At 40.2% G+C, this 20,996-nt stretch overlaps 1 protein-coding gene across 4 annotated transcripts in view; it reads left to right on the plus strand.

Moving 5' to 3' along the window:
* The window catches only part of LOC134078065 (LIM domain only protein 7-like), a 65,522-nt gene continuing 44,526 nt past the window's right edge, over positions 1 to 20,996 (plus strand). For all 4 annotated transcript variants that reach the window (XM_062533707.1, XM_062533709.1, XM_062533708.1 and 1 more), the window contains exons 1-3: positions 1 to 140; positions 17,803 to 18,040; positions 18,871 to 18,979. In XM_062533707.1, coding sequence (XP_062389691.1) covers positions 17,841 to 18,040; positions 18,871 to 18,979 — 309 coding nt within the window. In that variant the 5' untranslated portion in view covers positions 1 to 140; positions 17,803 to 17,840. The remainder of the gene's footprint in view (positions 141 to 17,802; positions 18,041 to 18,870; positions 18,980 to 20,996) is intronic.

Below are 20,996 nucleotides of genomic sequence, written 5' to 3' on the forward strand. Positions count from 1 at the left end.
CCAGTTAAGTTCAAACTGCACAACATAGAGGACTGATTTCTCATATCAGCAGAACAACGTCAATGACTTCCTAAACGTTTCAGAAAAAAGGATTAACAGAAGGCCAACTTTTGATTTTCAAGTGGGATTCGTACACACAGGTGACTATCAATAAACCTTATTTATAAGATTTTCATAGTATTTCTTATATGTTTGGTCTGTCCCAGTGTGAATGCAGCCTGTCACTTGGTTTAATCTCAGTAGCTTGCCTTGGCTCTTACTGTAAAGTGTTGATACTGGAGTAGATGACCGACAACCACCAATGGCTCAAATCCATGTCTGTGTCGTATTGTTGAAATGGTCTGATGAAAGGCTTAAGAAAGTTTCCTCATTTGTGTGTGTATAGATATTTGTATGTAATTTGTGTTCTCCTCTCCCATACATAATAGGCAGAGTGTCTTTGTGGCTTGTATGTGTATGTCCCGGGGAAATTCACATGGCATCTTGAATAACCTGTTCAGTTTTCCACAGGTGTGTCCTTGAGAGGTATTGTGTTAAATCAAAAGCACAATGCTTCTGACATTATTTCACCCTACGTGCATTTAGGTGAGAATATTAGCAGCCACACCTGACCATGTCATTTTGTAGTGCCTAATGTCTTTGTTTTTCCTCTAATTTACCAGCAAAATCTAAAGTAGAATATTGTCAAAAAGAAGAAAAAATAAGACATAATATGAATGACAGTAGTTATAGTTATAATTATAATTATTATAATGTTATAGGCTACAGGCCAATCTGGCTATCATACAAAATATGAATAATCACTGATCTCAACTAAAGCTGCTTCAACATTATGATTCATGACCAATTTAGTTTATCTTAGCATCTTAAGGTCAATGAGAAATGTTGCACACATTTATCATAGGAAATTGGTTGAGAAGGTGAGGTGTTCTGAAAAATAGAATGAAAGCATGCAGCTGTACATTTCACGTTCAATTATATTTTGTAGAGGATATGTGTCCTCTTTGGCATGTCATTGACCAGATGTTTTACCGTGCTGTGGATCATGGATCACCATGCAGACACAATGCCATCATTGAGTAGCTGTGGGGTGTCCTACGAAGCTCGATTAGTTGCTTAGCGAGGTATGTTGCGCTCAAAACCAGGGTATGCTGTCATACGAAAGTGGATTTGTTTTAGCGTCGCTGTATCACCATGGTATCTTATGCTCGCAACCAAACCTGCTCGGGAGCGGGTTATGTGCTTAGTTATAGCTCAAATCGTGAAATATCACCGCCCTCTGACCAATTCTAACCAATCCATTATCTTGACAAACGAAGTTATCTCACGTGTGCTAATCTGTCAAACTTCTAACAGGTTCAGCCCCGCCTCTGCAAACATTTTGAATCTCGAAGGCGCTTTTAACTATGTTGTGCGTGCAAATATGTCACTACTATGGACATGCATGCCATACAATATCTGATGACCATCGACTTTTTGATGTTATAGGTTAGACACTAAAAAAGACCACCCTAGATTTCGCTACCGCTCATAAATGCGGAAGTAATCGTTTTTAAACCTAGGCTGTCTTGTGCGTCTCCACGTTTCCCGATTGGTCAAAATCACCCCAACCACGAGAACGCGCACAGATCTGAGCTGAAAGCCTAGTTTGACACATTTATCACATACCTGCTGTCGTAGGATCACTTAACTTAATACCCGAGTTGAGGCTTTGTGCAGCCTCGATATGTCTAGATAACCTAGATTTGTCTAACTTGCTTCGTAGGACACCCCACTGGTGGAGGTTGCGTGTTTGTTTACCTAATACCGCCATGGACAATAATATATTAGCTCTGTGACTAGTGGAATATTGGACTGTTATTGCGTGAGGAGCCAGACTAGCACGCAATAAGTTCAGGCTTAAACAAAGCTGACTGTATTGTTTGGTGGTTGCTACACCACTCCCCTCAGTGTTGTATTTGTGTCTAAGCACTTGTGAAGATGCGTATGCGTATTCTGATGTGAGTATTTGTTTATGTCTTTTCAGTCATAGCACATGTTGCACAATTCAATTCAAAAACACTTTGGCCTACCTGGCTCCTCTACCTTAGCTTCAGTATTCCACAATCACAATTTCAAACCATCTACAATACTATAGATTCTGCCTTTCAACTTTGGTCTGCTAGTGGCATATTATCTATTAAGGATCTCTATGACAATGGGACCTACATTGTCTTTCTCTGATCTGTCTGCTAAATTTAAGCACAATTTAAGTCATCTGACCTTTTCAATTTTTTCCCCCCAACTTAAGCATTTTGTTCAGAAACATCCTAATATTCAATCTCTACCCACAGACATTACTAGACACTCTTCTCAAATTATTCGGTTAGAATGTTTGATACTCTTCAAATGGCCTATGATTTTGTGGCAGATCCACATCCCTTCTCTGCACTTTTTGGTATTACATGAATATTCAAATTCCAACAATACCCTATCAGCTAAGGCACAACATTCCTTTTCCTTCTGCACTCTAGTCAGGCGATGGATCAATGGATGAAGGGCGTTTTAATCTAAAGTATAAGTATATATACTTTTTTGATCCCGTGAGGGAAATTCGGTCTCTGCATTTATCCCAATTTATGAATTAGTGAACACACACAGCATGCAGTGAATACACAGTGAGGTGAAGCACACACTAACCTAGATGGGTGAGCTGCCTGCCCAACAGCGGTGCTCTGGGAGCAGTGAGGAGTTGGGTGCCTAGCTCAAGGGCACTTCAGCTGTGGACTGGTCGGGGATCGAATCGGCAACCCTCCGGATACAAGCTCGAAGCCCTAACCAGTAGGCCAAAGCTGCCTCTAAAGTTGGAAAGGCTGAGATTTTTCCTAAGGGGCTCTCTATAGAGATTTGATCAACCTTTTACTTAGGAAAAATATTGCAATTTTGAGCATTGTTATTATGTCATTCTGCTGTCCCATTGTGGATATTTTGTATTGTTACTGATGCTCAATAAAGAAAATAGCCCCAGCTATTACCCCATATTGGCCCGTATTAGGATGATTGGGTCACACTATGGAGCTAGGGAAACTCTAAACTTAACAATATAAAACAACAAAAAAGCATATGAACACAATGTACTGTACTGTATAAACCAACATTTATAAGAAACAACCAAAGGAATGGCACATTTTCAAAATAGTTTTCTTTGAGAATGTTGATTAACTAGTGACATGGCCTACTATTGCCCTTTTTCATTTTTATTGTAATATATAGAGTTCAATGATGGTCTTTGAAATATTGTTGAGTGCTGATCAAATGGCACAGGCCTATGTTTGCACTGACTCCTTTACATTTTCATTGGCTAGCCTAATTATATAGTAATTTTACTACTTGTCTTTGAAAACTGAAAAAAAAAACATGAAAAAAAGATTTTTGAGAATGAGGATTAAATGTTGTAACTGAAACCATATGACTTAGTTAATTTTATACAAGAACAGAATAGAATTGAACAGAATTGAGTTCGGCGTTTTGGGTCCTCAACAGTCCCAGTTTCTCATGTGGCCCCTTGGGGAAGTTAGTTTCCTACCCTAGCTTTACATTTTCTGCCTATCAACATGCATTAAACTATCTGTCTATCAACAACTTTAAAACAATCTGTCTATCAACATTAATTTAATATGGAACACCTAATTTTGGGGTGTTTTGCCCGCATTGCACATCATCTACTCAGGAGGGCACTAATGGGTGAGTCGTGAGCGGCACCCCGATCCATAACCGGTGCAGTAGGCAAAATGTGTTTGATCATATTTACTGAAACCGACCGTAGACTATATGCTCCAACAGCATAACAACATAAATCAGATGGTTTTGGGGGGGGGTAAAACATGCTTCTACCTCCACCTAGACTAGAGCCTGTTATTTTTTTGCAAAAATCCACCACTCCCAGTTCTTCTGGTCCAATACCTCTGAAGCTTGCCAACAAAAAGGAGCCAAAGCTGCCATCTTTGCCTATATAAGGAGATCCGGGTGTTAATTGAAGCTAACTACCTACAGTATGGCAAGTTGCATTGTAAGTTAGCTCTGGGCTGGCGAAGATGAAAGTGTGCCGTCTTCACGTACCAAAGATCACAGTATCCACTCGAGGGATGAGGACGGGCAGCCGTGGTGTACTGGTTAGCGCATCGGGCTTGTAACCGGAGGGTTGCCGGTTCGATCCCCGACCAGTCCACCACGGCTGAAGTGCCCTTGAGCAAGGCACCTAACCCCTCACTGCTCCCCGAGCGCCGCTGGTTGGGCAGGCAGCTCACTGCTCTGGGTTGTGTGATTCACCTCACTGTGTGTTCACTGTGTGCTGTGTGTTCACTAATTCGGTTAAATTGGGTTAAATGCAGAGAACTGAATTTCCCTCACGGGATCAAAAAAGTATATATTCTATTCTATTCTATTCAAAACTGTGTAGAGCTAAACAGCTGCATTTCCAAGAATTTAACAGGTGTGCTAATTCAAAATTCTCCTGTTATTTTCCCATAGAAAAAAATCTTAAGAAACCAGATCTCCTTATTTGGGCACAGATGGTAGCTTTTTTGTAGGCGAACTTCAGAGGTCTGTAAGGGCAGGACCATGGAGGTATTATAAGAACTGGAGAAAGTGAACAAGTCCCGCCCCCATTCATTTCAATGGGAATGCTAGGCTAGTGAAATTGCCAAAATTGAACGATTTTTCCAGGCTTCAACATGGCGTTTCAAGGGGCTTGTTTCCAGTGCCTTTTTACTTAGCCAACTTAGCCTACAGTGCCAGGTTACTGATTGACGTAAGGTACAGAAGGAGAGCTTGTGCCCACACTAAGCTCGTGCATTAGCTGAGAGTGGAACAGCCACCAATCAGCATGAGGAAAACGGCACCGGACATGATATTTCTGGAAAATGATGACGAGGAAGTGCCTTGCTAATTGGCGAAGCTAATCAGTCAAATCCAATATTTCAATATTTCCCCCTAAAATGTCCCGTATTTGAATACTTTCATAACATTAGCCCTACCATCGGACCTGTCAGTCTCTGTACTGTTGTCCTGTTGCTACCCCCTTGCCCTTCCAGCGAAACAGATGTTTTCCAAGCATCGTTTTGCTTGCTTGAAGGCAGGGCCGGTTCTTCCTACAGGCCACAAGGCGACCGCCTAGGGCGCCAATTGGTTGGAGGGCGCCCTAAAGCATCTTTCTTTCTTTTAACAACATTGATGAAAAAAATAAGAAACGCTGGAAACGACAACAAAAGTGTGGTCTCATTAATTATAGCCCAATAACTAAACCCATGTAGAAAGACGCGTCCGGCCTATGATTTCGACAGGCTAATGTGTGTGTGAGCGTGTGTCAGTCCATCGTAACAGTCTGCATAATCTTTGCAACGTTACATTGGTAAACATTGTTGCAATGTCATATCTGCCTCGTTTTAACGTTTAGCTATATGTTACTACAATGCTGAAGAGAAAGTCATTGTAGGTCCGGTTCCAATAAACGAGTCCTATGGCTGAAGCGTGTTCTTATAAAAAGTCTTGTCTTCCAGTTAATGTTCTTGAATGTTTATTGTAACAAACAGCACAGTTCATACTCATAAAATTGACACGACCAACACGGCTAGAAAAACCGTGGAACTCCTAGTCCTAACATCTCATGCCGTGCATCATATTCAATCACGTTCTTAACCAAAAACTAAAACGTCTTAAAGTGACATGCACCTGATTAAACAACATGTCACCTTGGGCCTACAGTGTAATCACACTAACTAAAGTTACACCAAATTATATCCTGACATCAAATAAAATGTATGCATTTACATAACAGTATTTAATAAATTTTCTCGGCGGTAACACCCCCCAGTGGGCATTTGATATCAATTTGACATCAATATGACATCGAACATTGACGTCAAAATTACGTCACGAAATAGGTCTAGAATGAAAGTCATATTGACGTCAATGTACTGATGTCAATTTGATGTCAAGATTTTGACCTCTGCTGATGTCATTTTGATGTTATTTTGATGTCATGTTTTGTCGGGATTTGATGTCAATTCAACATGTATTTGATGTCATGATGGTTGATTACGTTTTGATGCTATTTTGATATCATTCAATATCAGGCTTTGATGTCAATTCAACATTTATTTGACATCAAGATGTCATGATGTTGATGTCATTTCCATGTCAAGTTTTGTTGGCATTTGATGTCAATTCAACATTTATGTGATGTCAAGATGTCATGATGTTGATGCATAGGAAGACAATGTTTTAATGCTATTTTGCTATCATTCAATATCAAGCTTCGCTGTCAATTCAACATAAATCAGAAATCAAACATTGATGACAAAAGTATGAACATTTATTGACAAATTTTGATATAATTTCAATGTCAAGAATCACTCAGGACAGGATAAGAAAGCGTAGACCCCCAAACCAGACTGGAGCCACTTGTGAATAACCTGTAACACAGATACATAAATGTACATTTCATTAGAGAGCTTTTCGGTAGAGGGTAGGTTTTATTACAGCAGACAAAGGCATTTAAGCATGTTGACATTTACCTTCACTTCGTCCTGAACTAGTAACACCAGTTACAGAGGCATATGGTTATTTTTATTATTAATGTTTAGACCAAAAGTCAAATAAATCAAATGTAAAACTGTTTAGCTTACTTCACTTGGGTGGCAGGACAGGATGAGAAAGTGTAGACCCCCAAACCAAACTGGAGCCACTTGTGAATAACCTGTAACGCAGATACATAAATGTACATTTCATTAGAGAGCTTTGAGGTAGAGGGTAGGTTTTATTACAGCAGACAAAGGAATTTAAGCATGTTGACATTTACCTTCACTTCGTCCTGACTAGTAACACCAGTTACAGAGGCATATGGTTATTTTTTATTATTAATTTTTAGACCAAAAGTCAAATAAATCAAATGTAAAACTGTATAGCTTACTTCACTTGGGTGGCAGGACAGGATGAGAAAGCGTAGACCCCCAAACCAGACTGGAGCCACTTGTGAATAACCTGTAACGCAGATACATAAATGTACATTTCATTAGAGAGCTTTTGAGGTAGAGGGTAGGTTTTATTACAGCAGACAAAGGCATTTAAGCATGTTGACATTTACCTTCACTTCGTCCTGAACTAGTAACACCAGTTACAGAGGCATATGGTTATTTTCTATTATTAATGTTTAGACCAAAAGTCAAATAAATCAAATGTAAAACTGTAAAGCTTACTTTACTTGGATGGCAGAACCCCCAAACCAGACTGGAGCCACTTGTGAATGACCTGCAACACAGATACATAAATATGCATTACGTTTATCATCAGAAAGAAATGGCCAAATATTTATCATAACCAATAATACACCCCATTAAAAAATGCATTATATTGGGATCCACAGAATATGGTGCTGATCATTTTAGCTCCTCTTCCCATATATTCTAAACATTCACCACAAAGTGTCTGGTCTGTGCCAAGGCAAAGCAAGGACATACATGAAGTCAACAACTGCCTCTTCTATTTTGCCTCTTCTCAGTTAAATCTTACTCCAAGGAACGTTCAATGTCATTAAATGAACTCGTAGACAGACAGTATTTCTACGTGAAAATTTAAAACAAATAGCCTCGTGCCCTTTGTGCATTTATATTTCGTAAAAGTTAGAGAGTAATCTCTAGCAGCTACAGTTCAATCTAAAAAGTCACCAGGAAACACGTCTGGAAACCGGACTTTTTAGATTGAATAGTAGGCCTGTTTGCTGGTTTCTAACGTGTACAAAATATAAGCACGAGTCCCAAAGCTATTTGTTGTTGCCAGCAGAGAATGTCGAGCTATGACGTATGTGTTTGAGCATGCGGCAGCTGGTTAGCGCTACCTTATTAGAACTAGCAGGCTACTGCTAACGTCATTCATAATTTAAAACCATTAGCTAGCAGCTAACGTTATCCCGGACTGGTGAACAATGTGAAATCAGCCTCCCTCCCAGAAAGAAATGATGTTTAGACACATCCGAATTGGCCTTTGTTTTCTTAAAGACTCCCGAGTCCAACATCTAAGCTTTCATAACGTTAACAAAAACTAGTTTTCCTGTAACTTTAATGCTATCGTTAGCTAACAAGCTAACGCTAGCTAACGCAAGCCAACTTTTGTTGTTCACAAACACAAAGTTAGCGTTAAACCAAATTAAACGTTGCTCATTTTAAACTCAGTTCTGAGTTTAGCTTTCATTAAAAGGGTAACAAAGCCCTAGTTGGACAGGATTTAGCCCTGTCTAAAGTGGGCTAAATTAGCTTGCGAAAGCTAGCAGCTAGACCGTAGCTGGTGTGTAAATATGAGCAATATCTGCAGACCAGCAAATTTTCGGATAATATCAGCAAATAAAGCTAGATAAGTAGGTTACTTGTGTTATGGAAGTACTTTTTCAGTGGATAGACTCGGTAGCTGCATAAATAAAGCATATAGGAGCATACTTACAGTGGGCCTTCAGACGCCGCTGTTTCGTCTTCCACTTCATCAACGAGAAATTTGAAAACTGAAGGAGCCGTTAGGACTGGAAAGGGCGCTTCGATGTGCGTATCCGCACGGAGTCCGCCGCAGAGGGTCCGTTTTGGAACCCTCTGCTGTGTGGGTCAGGATGTTGAAAAACTCGCGTCGATTTACAATGAGTAGGCTAATAATATACCTTTTCAGACATTTTAACAGACGTTGTTTTGACATAAATTTCACATCAATTTGACGTCTTATTTCCTGACATCAAATCAACGTTGATTTAATGTCAATAATATAGACCTGAGATGTAGGGACCAGAAAAAACATGTTAGATTGATACCTTTGTTGGGCCTCTTTACAACCACAAGGAAATCATTACAAAATATAATGAAATTATGCATATTTATGCACGTCATACATGTTGGTCAAAATCTTGACTACTTGTTGATGTCAAATTGACGTCAGGATGCCAGCTGGGCCCCGAACACCCGATACGCGCAAAATCTCAGTATCGCCTAGGGCAGCCAATGGGCTAGAGCCGGCCCTGCTTGAAGGCAACCTTAGAGTGATGCTGGCCTTTTTTTAGATATCACCAGCGTGGTGGTTGTGAGTGCACGATTTGACGCCAATCTATGAGCAAAGTCACGTTAGACCTAGCTTTACAACTCGCTTAGTTAATGCAGCAGTTATGTCGAGGGGCGGCACCAAACATGCGTTTGAAAATCTCACAGCACGCAATTGGATAACACTACAACCAATTACTCTGACTGATTCTGGACTTTGACGCAATTGGATAACTACGACCAAAGCCGAAAGTTGTAGCGCTGTCATCATCAGTTCAGCTCGCCTTTGTCCCGCCACGCCGATTTGAAATGTGCATCATTGCTCGTGGCCAGAATATCTTGCAGACACAATTCAAATTGTGTTCTCGCGAGAATTCTGGATTTCCAGGGTAGTATTTTGGGTAGGTAACCCGGAAAATTTCCCTTTTTTTCAATGTTCAATGTTGACAGCTATGGTCAACATCCATTATTAGCCGTTTACTGACTGCACAGATAGCCGGCGATGCACGGGCTTCTAGCCGGCTAGTCCCGATTGTACTCACTGATAGCCGGCTAATCGCCGAGGTGATTTACGCTGCCAATTGTCCTCCCCTGAGGGTACACATATTGCCGGTGCGACTGCAGTGAGCACGCGAGCCGGCTATGCGGCGGCTAGCTGAGACATGGGCGGAGCTGTCAACAACGAGAGTTGTGCACACAGTGCTGAAAGACTTAAAATCAGCAAACAGCTGACTGACTGTATGCTGAGCACAGCTGTCAGATCATCATCATACTGTTCACATATTAACACTGGTCCTTGTGGTCCATCTAGCACACTGTTCTTTCAAATGTCAATTAAATCGCCAAACATCTCAGCATTTATTTATTAATTGCTAACATATTGGGAAAACATAGCCTATCCTGCTTTATCTACAGCCAGGATAAATTAGCTAGACCTTGGCTAGCTTGCTCAAATAACCATTGACAACGTATTTCGTTAAAGCATGTAGGCCAGGCCTATATCATACCCACCCTAAGGTTTAAGAAACATAACGTTGTCCAATTTTAGTTTAATGCATTTTTCTGAATTGGAGAGGTCTCCTTATGAGGGTAGGCTCTGCATTTTAAATGGCTAATCGCTAATCGCGATTAGCATCGTTGGTTTAAACTTTGCAGAGCTGTTTTGTTGTTATCACAAAAATACTGATTGTAACTGCTGTTAGGAAGACAGTTTGGAACCTGGCAGACGTGAGGCAGTGAAAGGTATAATGCATAGTCCACGCGGAATGAGTGGAGAGTTGATATTGTGACGAGGCAAGAATTACTCTGTTAGGAAATGTTTATTACCAGATGAATATGAGGAATGACATTACATGGAAGTGGCCTGTTTAAGATCCCCGTGGCTATATCCCACAACATGGGTGGCATCCCGTAACATAAACCCCTTATCCCACAACACATCAGCTGACTTGTCTAGTACACCTATATAATGCGTAACCGTCAACTATCTTATGACAACAGGCTGCTTAACCATCTTAGCCGTAGGCTACATCTCCCCCTTGCATGAAGGTAACACAAGCATATCCGAGCCGCGCTACAATATTGTGTCACATCGAGCTAGCAAGTCTAGCTAGCCACAAACAACAGTGCATACCAGACTGTATAGAACAGGTGCATACTGCATAGGCTACTAATGACACTTTTTTACGGTCAGTGAATAGCACCGAGTGAAAATCAATGTTTGCTTTATATCTAGTGACAGTGGTGATGTCGTCAGTTTGGATAAGTAGAGTAAACTTAGTCAGAAGATCTAGAAATATCAAACGGAGGAGCAGAGAACTTGACAGAGAGCTGCACCGCTGTTTTGAGAATTGTGTGTTCACACCGCGGGCGACTTGAGCTTCCAAAGATTCCGGAAGTCATTCGTTTTCAATGGAAGCCGGCTTCTCTCAGCTGCCAGCAGCGACCAATCTGTCGGCGTCGCGTTTTGGGCGTCTTGAGCGACTAGAGAAAGTTGAAAGTGGTTTAACTTTATGGTAATGAGCTATGACGCGGTTCAGCGACCAAACGACTTTCAACGAACATAGAATGCTACTACGTCAGAGCGGCCAGGAGCGGCCAAAGCTTCCCAGCTTCCCACGGCGTCCTTTACAGGGCGTCCAGGGCGATTTTGGAAGCTCAAGTCGCTCTTGGTCTGAACACACAGTGACAGTAGTGTCACGAGACTTCGACGCCTATGTTGTTGTACGTCACTGTTCAACTTCACACCCAGTTCTTACATGTTTACGCCTACACCGAGGCGGCTTTGGAATATCGCGCCTCTTGTCCTCACTGACCTAGCCGGGGAATGGCCGGTTAAACCTAGCCGCGGATGAGGCGGCGTTCAGTCAGTTAACGGCTATTATTTGTCTATCAACATTCATTAAACTATCTATCTGTCATCCATTGAATTATCTGCCTATCAACATCCATTAAACATTCTCTCCGTCAACATCCTTTCAACTATGGATATATCCAATTCTAGGGAGTTTTTCCTTGCCCCTGTTGCTCATGGGCTCTCTTTGAAGGTTTGACGCTCAGTGAAGCGCCTTGAGACATGTGTAATGTTTTGGCGCTCTATAAATAAAATTGAATTGAATTGAATTGAACTATCTGTCAATCAACCTCCATTCAACTATTTGCCTATTGCATTAAGTCAGTCAACAACTACATTCAACTTTTGAACAATCTACTTTTAAATGATCAACATTCATTAAATTATATATCAATGACTTTTAAACTGTCTACTTTTATAGGCTTTTGTCAATTTCATAGATATATACAGTGTGGAGCACATGTACAGCGCCCTCCACAATTATTGCCACCCCTGGTTAAGATGTGTTCTTTAGCTTCTAATATATATTTTTTTCCAAATAATATAGGACCACAATGAAAAAAAGCGTAAAATCCAACCTTTAATACAAGTGCATTTATTTAGAAGGAAAAAAATCCCACATTAAGAAATAATTATTCTTCATAAAATCACCTGTTCCACAATTATTGGCACCCCTAACAATTCCTAGGAAATAAATGTAATTAAAGTATTTCTGTCATTTCTGTCATTTCTACAGTAGTTTACAAAGTCAATCAGAGTGTGTAGGAACATTTAATTAGTAATTCTTAACATCCTGTTTCCCTGGGCTATCAATATGACGTGACACAGAGGCCATTTCTCTTCAACATGGGAAAGACAAAGGAACACACTGTTCAAGTAAGGCAGATGTGTGTCGACCTTCACAAGTAAGGCAATGGCTATAAGAAAATAGCCACTCGCACACCTGCCCATATCTATGGTCAGAGGAATCGTTAAGAAGTTTAAAACAACTGGAACAGTGGTAAACAAGCCTGGAAGAGGACGCAAGTTTATTTTGCCACCACGCACAGTGAGGAGGATGGTAAGAGAAATAAAAAAATCTCCAAAACTCACTGTTACAGAATTGCATCAAATGGTTGCATCTTGGGGTCACAAAGTCTCCAAAACAACCATCAGGCACTATCTACATGCCAACAAGTTGTTTGGTAGGCATGCACGGAAAACAACCTTTCTCACTCAAAATCATAAGCACAAACGTCTGGAGCGGTACTGGGCCTTCAACTGGGACCGTGTGCTTTGGTCAGATGAGACAAAGTTAGAGCTTTTTGGCAACAAACACTGTAAGTGGGTCTGGCGTAACAAAAAGATGAGTATGCAGAACAGCACCTCATGCCCACTGTGAAGTATGGGGGAGGATCGGTGATGCTGTGGGCCTGTTTCTCTTCCAAAGGGCCTGGGAACCTTGTTAGGGTGCATGGCATCATGACTGCTTTGAAATACCAGGACATTTTAAATCAAATCGGTGGCCTCTGCCCGAAAGCTGAAGATGGATCGTCACTGGGTCTTTCAGCAAGATAATGACCCTAAAAATATGGCCAAGTCTACACAGAAATGGTTCACCAGACACCGTATCAAGCTCCTACCATGGCCATCTCAGTTCCCAGACCTCAACCCCATTGAAAACCTGTGGGGTGAGTTGAAGAGGAGAGTGCAGAGGAGAGAACCCAGGTTGTTGGATGATTTGGAGATTTTGTGCAAAGAGGAATGGTCGAAGATCCCTCTTTCTGTTTTCTCTAATCTTGTGTAACATTATAAAACAAGATTAGGTGCTGTTTTATTAGCAAATGGGGGTTGTACAAAGCATTTACATCAGGGGTGCCAATAATTGTGGCACACATGATTTGATGAAAAATAATTATATCTTAATGTGGGATTTTTTTCTTTCTAAATAAATGCACTTGTATTAAAGGTTGCATTTTACGCTTGTTTTCATTGTGGTCCTATATTATTTGGAAAAAAAATGAATTTATCAGAAGCTAAAGAACACATCTTAACCAGGGGTGCCAATAATTGTGGAGGGCGCTGTATATGATACCATGCTAAAACATGAATATAAAATCATCATTTGACAATTGATCTTAATGCCTTAATTCAAAAAATGAGTAAAATTCAAGCCAAGGACAACTTTTTCCAGTAGGCCCATTAGCCTGTTTGATTTGCATTGAGCTCAATGAGTATCAAACAGGCTAATAGGCCTACTGGAAAAAGCACCATGCCAATCTCTAACTATGGTGAAGGGTATGTGATGATGTGGGGCTATTTTAATTCCAAAGACCAAGGGAACTTTATCAGGATGCATAATATCCGGGGTCCATGAAATAGCTGGCCTTAAAAAATAAAAATCTACCTGCCCCTATGTTAGGTTAGGTTTACTTTGTTAACCCTATATGTGTTAAATTCCCATAGGGTTACATAGGGGTTCAAATACTTCCTTCCGTCTAGCATTTAGGAAGAACATTTATTTATTTACGATACATTCTTCAATCACAAAGCAAATTGGTGTACTTAGCGGTTTTATTTTTACTCATTTCTTGAATTAAGACATTAAGATCAATTGTCAAATGATGATTTTCTATTCCTCTTTTTAGGTAACTTTCTCCTCACTTAATAGATATATAGTCTATATATACAGTATATATATCAGGCCTAGCTCAGATTTGACTGGGGAAAGTCCATTTTTCACAATTTGTAAGTGTTTTTAATAAAGGAAAACATCTGAGATGAAGTCCATATCCTTTAACGGAACGACTCCTAGAGATCAATCCTCTAGTCAATTTATGATATTTTTGGATAATACAATTTTATCAATAGAGTGGTAGAATGCCAAGAAGCTAAACTAGCAGTAGAGCAATTGCTCCATACTCTTTAACTAATACAGAAGCATTACAGTGGGCTCACTTTACAGATGTCCTAAATAATTTCATATTACAGTGGGATGCCTCATCCCCCCTGTATGTTCTTGAAACGTTTCTTAGCCTTTATTCTAACAAAGTAAACCTTTGACAGAAACCTCATCACTCAGTCAATGGAGCTGTTATCTATGGTCCCTTACACACCTGAATTTTATTACCTCACATGGACTTTGCTCGAAAAAAGACACATTTCCCCTCCCTTTTATTGGTCTCATAAAACTAGCATCATCTTTTTTTATGAGGAGTGATGGTCATGTGCTGTTAACCTAGTGTTGCTGAGTGTTTGCTACACATTTGAACAAATAAAGGATCAGCGGTGGGTGTGTTCAGTTAACATGGTAAATGCTCCACAGGGAGTTGATGCACACCCAGGGGCAGTATCTCATATGGGCAATATGGGCAGTTGCCCAAGGCACAGGGATCCCACAGGCCATGGACTTTCTGTTTCTGTTCTATTCCAGACATTGGCTCAGAAGTCTTGTTTCATTGGTTTGATTTGCATTGAGAGATGATCTTATGGAAAGTACCCCATGCCAATCTCTAGGTATGGTGAAGGATATGTGATGTGCGATGCGATGTGGGGCTATTTTAATTCCAAGGCCAAGGGCACTTTGTCAGGATGCATAGTATCCTGGATCCATGAAATAGCTGGCCTTTAAAAATAAAAATCTGCCTGTCTCTATGGCAGTTTAACATAGGGGGGTGTACAGTATTTATTTATGCCCCCTGTATTTTAGGGAAGAACATTTATTTATTTTTTATTTTTTTTTATATTTAAGATACATTTTTCAAAAGATTATTGTCAACTTTAGCATGGGTTCATAGACATAGACACAACTGTATATTACAGATGGTCTGTGGCAAAATGACCCCACATTACCACGGAAAACTAATTCTATCTGAATAAAGTACCCTCAATCTTTTTCAGTCTGCATTTCTACTGCACAAGAGGCATGATCAAATTGCATAGTTCAAATGACTGTACACTTGGATAGTCCTTCAACCAAGCAGACCCATCGGGTGCGCTTGATGGATAAGTTAGTTGTGATTGGTTCCAGCAAACGTGGACAGGAAGAATGTGCAGGTTTCCAGCCTGAGCTGCAGGGCAAAATCCAATCGCTGGCAGATCAGGCAGGGTTTACCCAGTCTAATCTGAATTGTTTTCTCTGAAGTTGTGTCCAGGTTACGCAGGCTGATGTTTACTGGTGACATTGTGGTAAGGCTACGCAGGCCTGCCTATGTTTACTGGTGACGTTGTGGTAAGGTTACGCAGGCCTGCCTATGTTTACTGGTGACGTTGTGGTAAGGTTACGCAGACCTGCCTATGTTTAATGGTGAAGTTGTGTTCAGGTTACGCAGGCCTGCCTATGTTTACTGGTGATGTTGTGGTAAGGTTAAGCAGACCTGCCTATGTTTACTGGTGACGTTGTGGTAAGGTTACGCAGGCCTGCCTATGTTTACTGGTGATGTTGTGGTAAGGTTACGCAGGCCTGCCTATGTTTACTGGTGACGTTGTGGTAAGGTTACGCAGACCTGCCTATGTTTAATGGTGAAGTTGTGTTCAGGTTACGCAGGCCTGCCTATATTTACTGGTGATGTTGTGGTAAGGTTACGCAGGCCTGCCTATGTTTACTGGTGTGTGTCCCTTGTTCCTTTGTTTTGGCCTGGTGTTTAAGCTGCTTTCAATTTTGTTCAGATGTCACTTTAGCATGACTGACTAATTAGCCTTGCAATGATCATCATGTGAAACACCGGATCCCCCTTTGAGAATCACTGTCTGAGAAATCATTTTCCCAGCAGAAATAAGTATGCTTATTAAGGTGGGATGGTTTACAGTAACATAAATTAACTATACGTGCAGTGTATTAGCATTGACCTTGTAGGAGCGGAATAGATATGGATATGCAGTTATGTGCAGTGTAGTAGCATAATATTAGTAAATATTAGTAAAAGTAATATTGATACATTTTGTTAGAAAAACAAAATAAATAGGAATATTCAGTATAATCATAAAGGCAGATATGTACGGTATGTCAGGTGTGCAGTGTAGTAACAGTACCATTGCAGTGTAACAGTAACATTATATAGGAGTAGTAATAATAGCTCAGAAATTCGGTTGAGAATTCAGAAGCCTCCTTTGAACCTGCAGTTTTGGGTGCAGAGAGACTTGTCAGGTCAATCGATGTCAGGTTCATGGCCGCAGCCATATTGACATGGGGGAAACAAAACATCTCCGCCATGCAGCGCCATAGGAACCCATTCATTTTTTAGTGAAGATCCACCGGTCTTCAGGTACCTCGTACGGGCATCTCGTATAATCCAAACCGACCTAATTCGATTTGTGTATATATCAGGCCTTAGTCTCTCCAGATAATGACTCAAAGTATAAAAATGACATGTTAATTAAAAGTTTGACTTATACCTTTTGACGCTAAATTGAATGGGTTCCTATGGCGGAGACGATTTTCTTTCCCCCATTCCAATATGGCGGAGGACTGTGACGTAGGAACCTGACATTGAGAATAGTGCACAATCCCTATGTTCCCACGGCCCTATGCTCCCAGGGTCCTATGTTCCCCAGATTAACATGGTACTGTAGGTAATAGGAACATGAAAAAGGGTCCTATTTTCCCAGGGTGTCGCTTTGACTACTGGTTTTCACATCAAATACACAATAATCGGATCCTTAACCAGTCTGCATTCAAAGAGACATTTCAGATATGGCACATTTGCCAGTTGTTCTTATGGATTAATGCAATTCTTTCAGACTAATAAAGATGAACAAAAACAGTACTTTATAATATATAGTATATATTAGTTGTCTCTCCTGCTCCAACTCCCCTTATTTATCGCCTCCCTACTACCCCAATGTGTTTATTTGGCCCTATTATCCTTATACTACTACAAATGTGGCATGAGAACTTTGCTGTATTCTAAAGTATATACAACAATAAAAAAAAAGCTTGAAACTCAGTGGAAGCACTATAAGCAAACGTGAACACTGCCTGCCTTCTGCATGTAAGCTTGGCATTCATTAGCTTGGTGTCACAATTGAGTCCAAGAAAAGTTTTTTTCTGAGCAGATGTAAGAGAAGCTGGAGAGCTGGCCACCAGAAGCCAATTATCCAGAAAAAGTTCAATATAAATTCCCTTGTGTGAGAGGGGTGAGAGATGTGTGTGTGCACTTCAAGAATGTTCATAGAGAAAGTAGCTGAAATGGTAGAGAACTCTCAAACTTTGTTCTTGAATGTGACCTGCAGAACTGTGTGTGTGTGTGTGTGTGTGTGTCTGTGTGTCTGTGTGTGTGTGTGTGTGTGTGTGTGTATGTGTGTGAGAGAGAGAGAGACAGGTCACTTTAGGAGAACATTGTCCTACAGATGCATGTGTCCACTCTCAGCTATCCAGGTACCATGATTTCCAGCTTACTTATGCTACTTTGTCTTCAACAGGTGTTGCAGTGAACTAGGTTGAATTTAACTTCACAGTTATGGAGAATAAAGAGACAAGTTATCATCGTTCTTCGGTCATCACGCCAAGGGTAACCACCCAGTTCAATCAGTTCCTGCCTTCCAAAGACAAAACATCAGGGTATGTTCCAGCTCCTCTGCGAAAAAAACGTGCTGAACGAAATGAAGACAACAGACGAAGCTGGGTCCGCCCTGGGACAGAAGAGCAAACGATGTTCAGGTAGACATTAGCCTCCTTTTCCCAACATAAATTTATATACCAAGATAAAGTAAGGTGTGGTCGAGGGAAATACCTTGCCTGTATGGAAGTGAAGAACAATCTGATAACTGAGACATCTGGTCAGATGTCTCATACCTCCAGTGAAATCCTTCCACTGGTCTGCAAGACATGGCAAATCTTTAGGTACCTGTAGCTTTTCAGGAAGTATCACATGTGTCCCAGGTTTTATGTTTTTTTCCCTAAGAGCATGGTTAGTCCCATAGTTAGGACTATACCACAGCAAAATTATATACTATACACCTAGTCAATAAACTATCATTTTATTTGTTTTCAAATCAATAATTTAAATCCAAACCACTGGTACTGTATTTAGCAGGTGAATATAAACTACTTGAAATAACATCAAGAATCAGCAAATTCAGCAGTTACAAATCAATTATGTCAAACCATGTATAACCCCAAATTATACGTTTCTTAATTTATTTATGTTGTTAAGGATAGAATGGGCCAACAAAGCAGTGTAACTTGTTAGGTGCAAACCAAACCATGTAAGCCAATAAGTTTCAGGTTGGAATACAGTTGTTGTCTTTCTTTCTGTAACTGCACTGCACTGCACTGTGATTCTGACTGCACTGAGCTGTGAAAATTAAAGTATCATCCTAGCAACAGTAATGGGTTTTAAGCTAGCCATCTCACTGAAATAAATCAATTCAGTAAAGAATTCAGTTATGTTGATTAAATCTTTGTCTCTATCATTTCAAGCTGAAACATTCAAATAAAACATTTGGTTTGTGCAACTAGAAATATTTCTTTCTTTATTCATGGGATAGGAGTAAATCAATGACTGACATCCCAGTGGAGCAGAATTCAAGACCAAGGTATGAGGAGCTGCAGAATATGCGTCAAAAATTGAAGGAGAGTGAAAATCACTGGCAAGATGTAAGTATGTCCTCATCAGTGACACTAAATACAAATAACATATTGACCGTAGGTATGTTGATAAAAAAAAAAAAAAAAAAACGGTAACACTTTACTTGACGGGTTCATTCATAACATATTCATAACAGCTGTCACGAACTGCACACGAAGCATTCATGACCGATTCATGAAACATGACTCAACATTCATACCAACCCTTTCATGAATGTGGAAGACAAAACGACGAAAACTTGTCAAAATAAAAGTCCAACAATCTAGTAATCCATATACAGGGTATTATGAATCCTCTCCGGCGTTTGTAAACATCTCATGAATATTTTGTGAAGTCTACTTCAAATGTCACTTTACTCTACCAGTTGTGAAGTATTCATCATACTGAAGTGAACTGACCATCTGTGGACCTCTGAATGGTTGGACATTCCTGTTTTATATATCTATACAGTCATTGGTGAGGACAATTATCAGAGGTTACTATCATAAAATAAACAGACAAACAAAAAACTAAATTCTCCTGGACTTCCCTGTTGACTAAGATGTGACATGATCAGGTTGGCTAAAACAAAAAAGACAGCTGCTTTGCGATTGTTGGACTTCTATTTTGACGAAGGCGAATACGTTTTTGACGTTTTGTCTTCCACATTCATGAAAGGGTTGGTATGAATGTTGAGTCATGTTTCATGAAACAGTCATGAATGCTTCATGTGCAGTTCATGACAGCTGTTATGAATGTGTTATGAACGAACCCGTCAAGTAAGTGTTACCATAAAAACTAACATGTAGAGAGTATGGTAAGTCTAATCAGTCCAAGTCCAAGCTGAGTGATACAGTATATCAGATGATTATTAAATCCAAGAATTTACTAGACTTCAAGCAGCTGCTGCCAGCTGAAGTAGCAACACACAGAGAGGTTGAGCTGTTGGAAAGGAGGACAACAACTATTATGCTGTGGGAGGGCAGTTAGTGCTGAATGCTGATGCAACAGCTGAGATGGACTGCAAACACTGAGATGTGTAGAACTAGGGGGAAATAAACATTCTCAGGACAATAGGATTCCTTACAATGCATAGAGGCATAGGCACACATCATACTACACAGTGTATAGAAGGCCAAATGCATAGTATAGTAACGAAGTAGAACTAAAGTACTCTACTTAAGTACTGAAATGCTGTATCTGTACTTTACTGGAGTATTATTTTTTTCTCCTACTTCTACTTTTACTTCACTATATATTTTCGATGAGTTCAGCATACTTTTACTCCGATACATTTTTTATGTGCTCCATCGTTACTCATTAGTGGTGTGTCGGTCACGAAAAAATCCTTTCCGTATTGCTCACGAAGTTCTAGTCACACTGATGCGTGTCACTTGTTGACAGCACGATCTTAGCTTTCCGATGGTATTAAATACTGTAGTTGCTGTAATTAGGGTTCGCGAGAAAATCAATGTGAATTTAGGCTACATGAGAAGCATTAATTTGTACAATAAGCCATTCTCGAGTAATCCCGTTTTTAAATTGCAACACATTTCTTCTTGGTCTCCGACTTCAGTCTGTGCAGCACCCCACAATAACTAGCCTACTACTTGAATATTGTGTTCTTCCACTTGTTTGGTTTAAGAACATTTATTTAAATTACATAAATTACATAGAAAACACTAGAAAAGCACTCCGAGAGCACAGACCTCCGCCAAGCGCCTTAGTTCCCCCTACATTTGTGGTTTGCACCAAAAATAATAAACACTTTTATGCAATCACCTTTCTTCAAGCCGTTCTAGAGATATAATGCGCAAAGCAATAGATATGGCTGTGACTTTTATTTTGACACACTTCAACAGGATGTGTAGTTCAGGGAGAGCCAGATTGTATGCTTAGAAGCTTAGAAGCTGAGACTAGAGCGGTAGATAAAACAGAGTGGCGATACTCCCATAGACCTCCATAGGAAAAAATGGCAGTGCTTTTTCCAGGCTATTTCCTCGCTATGGGACTTTTGGAACTGTTTACAGCCAATCTCTTGGTAAG

The sequence above is a fragment of the Sardina pilchardus genome, chromosome 4 (genome assembly GCF_963854185.1).
Source record: "Sardina pilchardus chromosome 4, fSarPil1.1, whole genome shotgun sequence".
Classification (NCBI taxonomy): Eukaryota; Metazoa; Chordata; class Actinopteri; order Clupeiformes; family Clupeidae; genus Sardina; species Sardina pilchardus.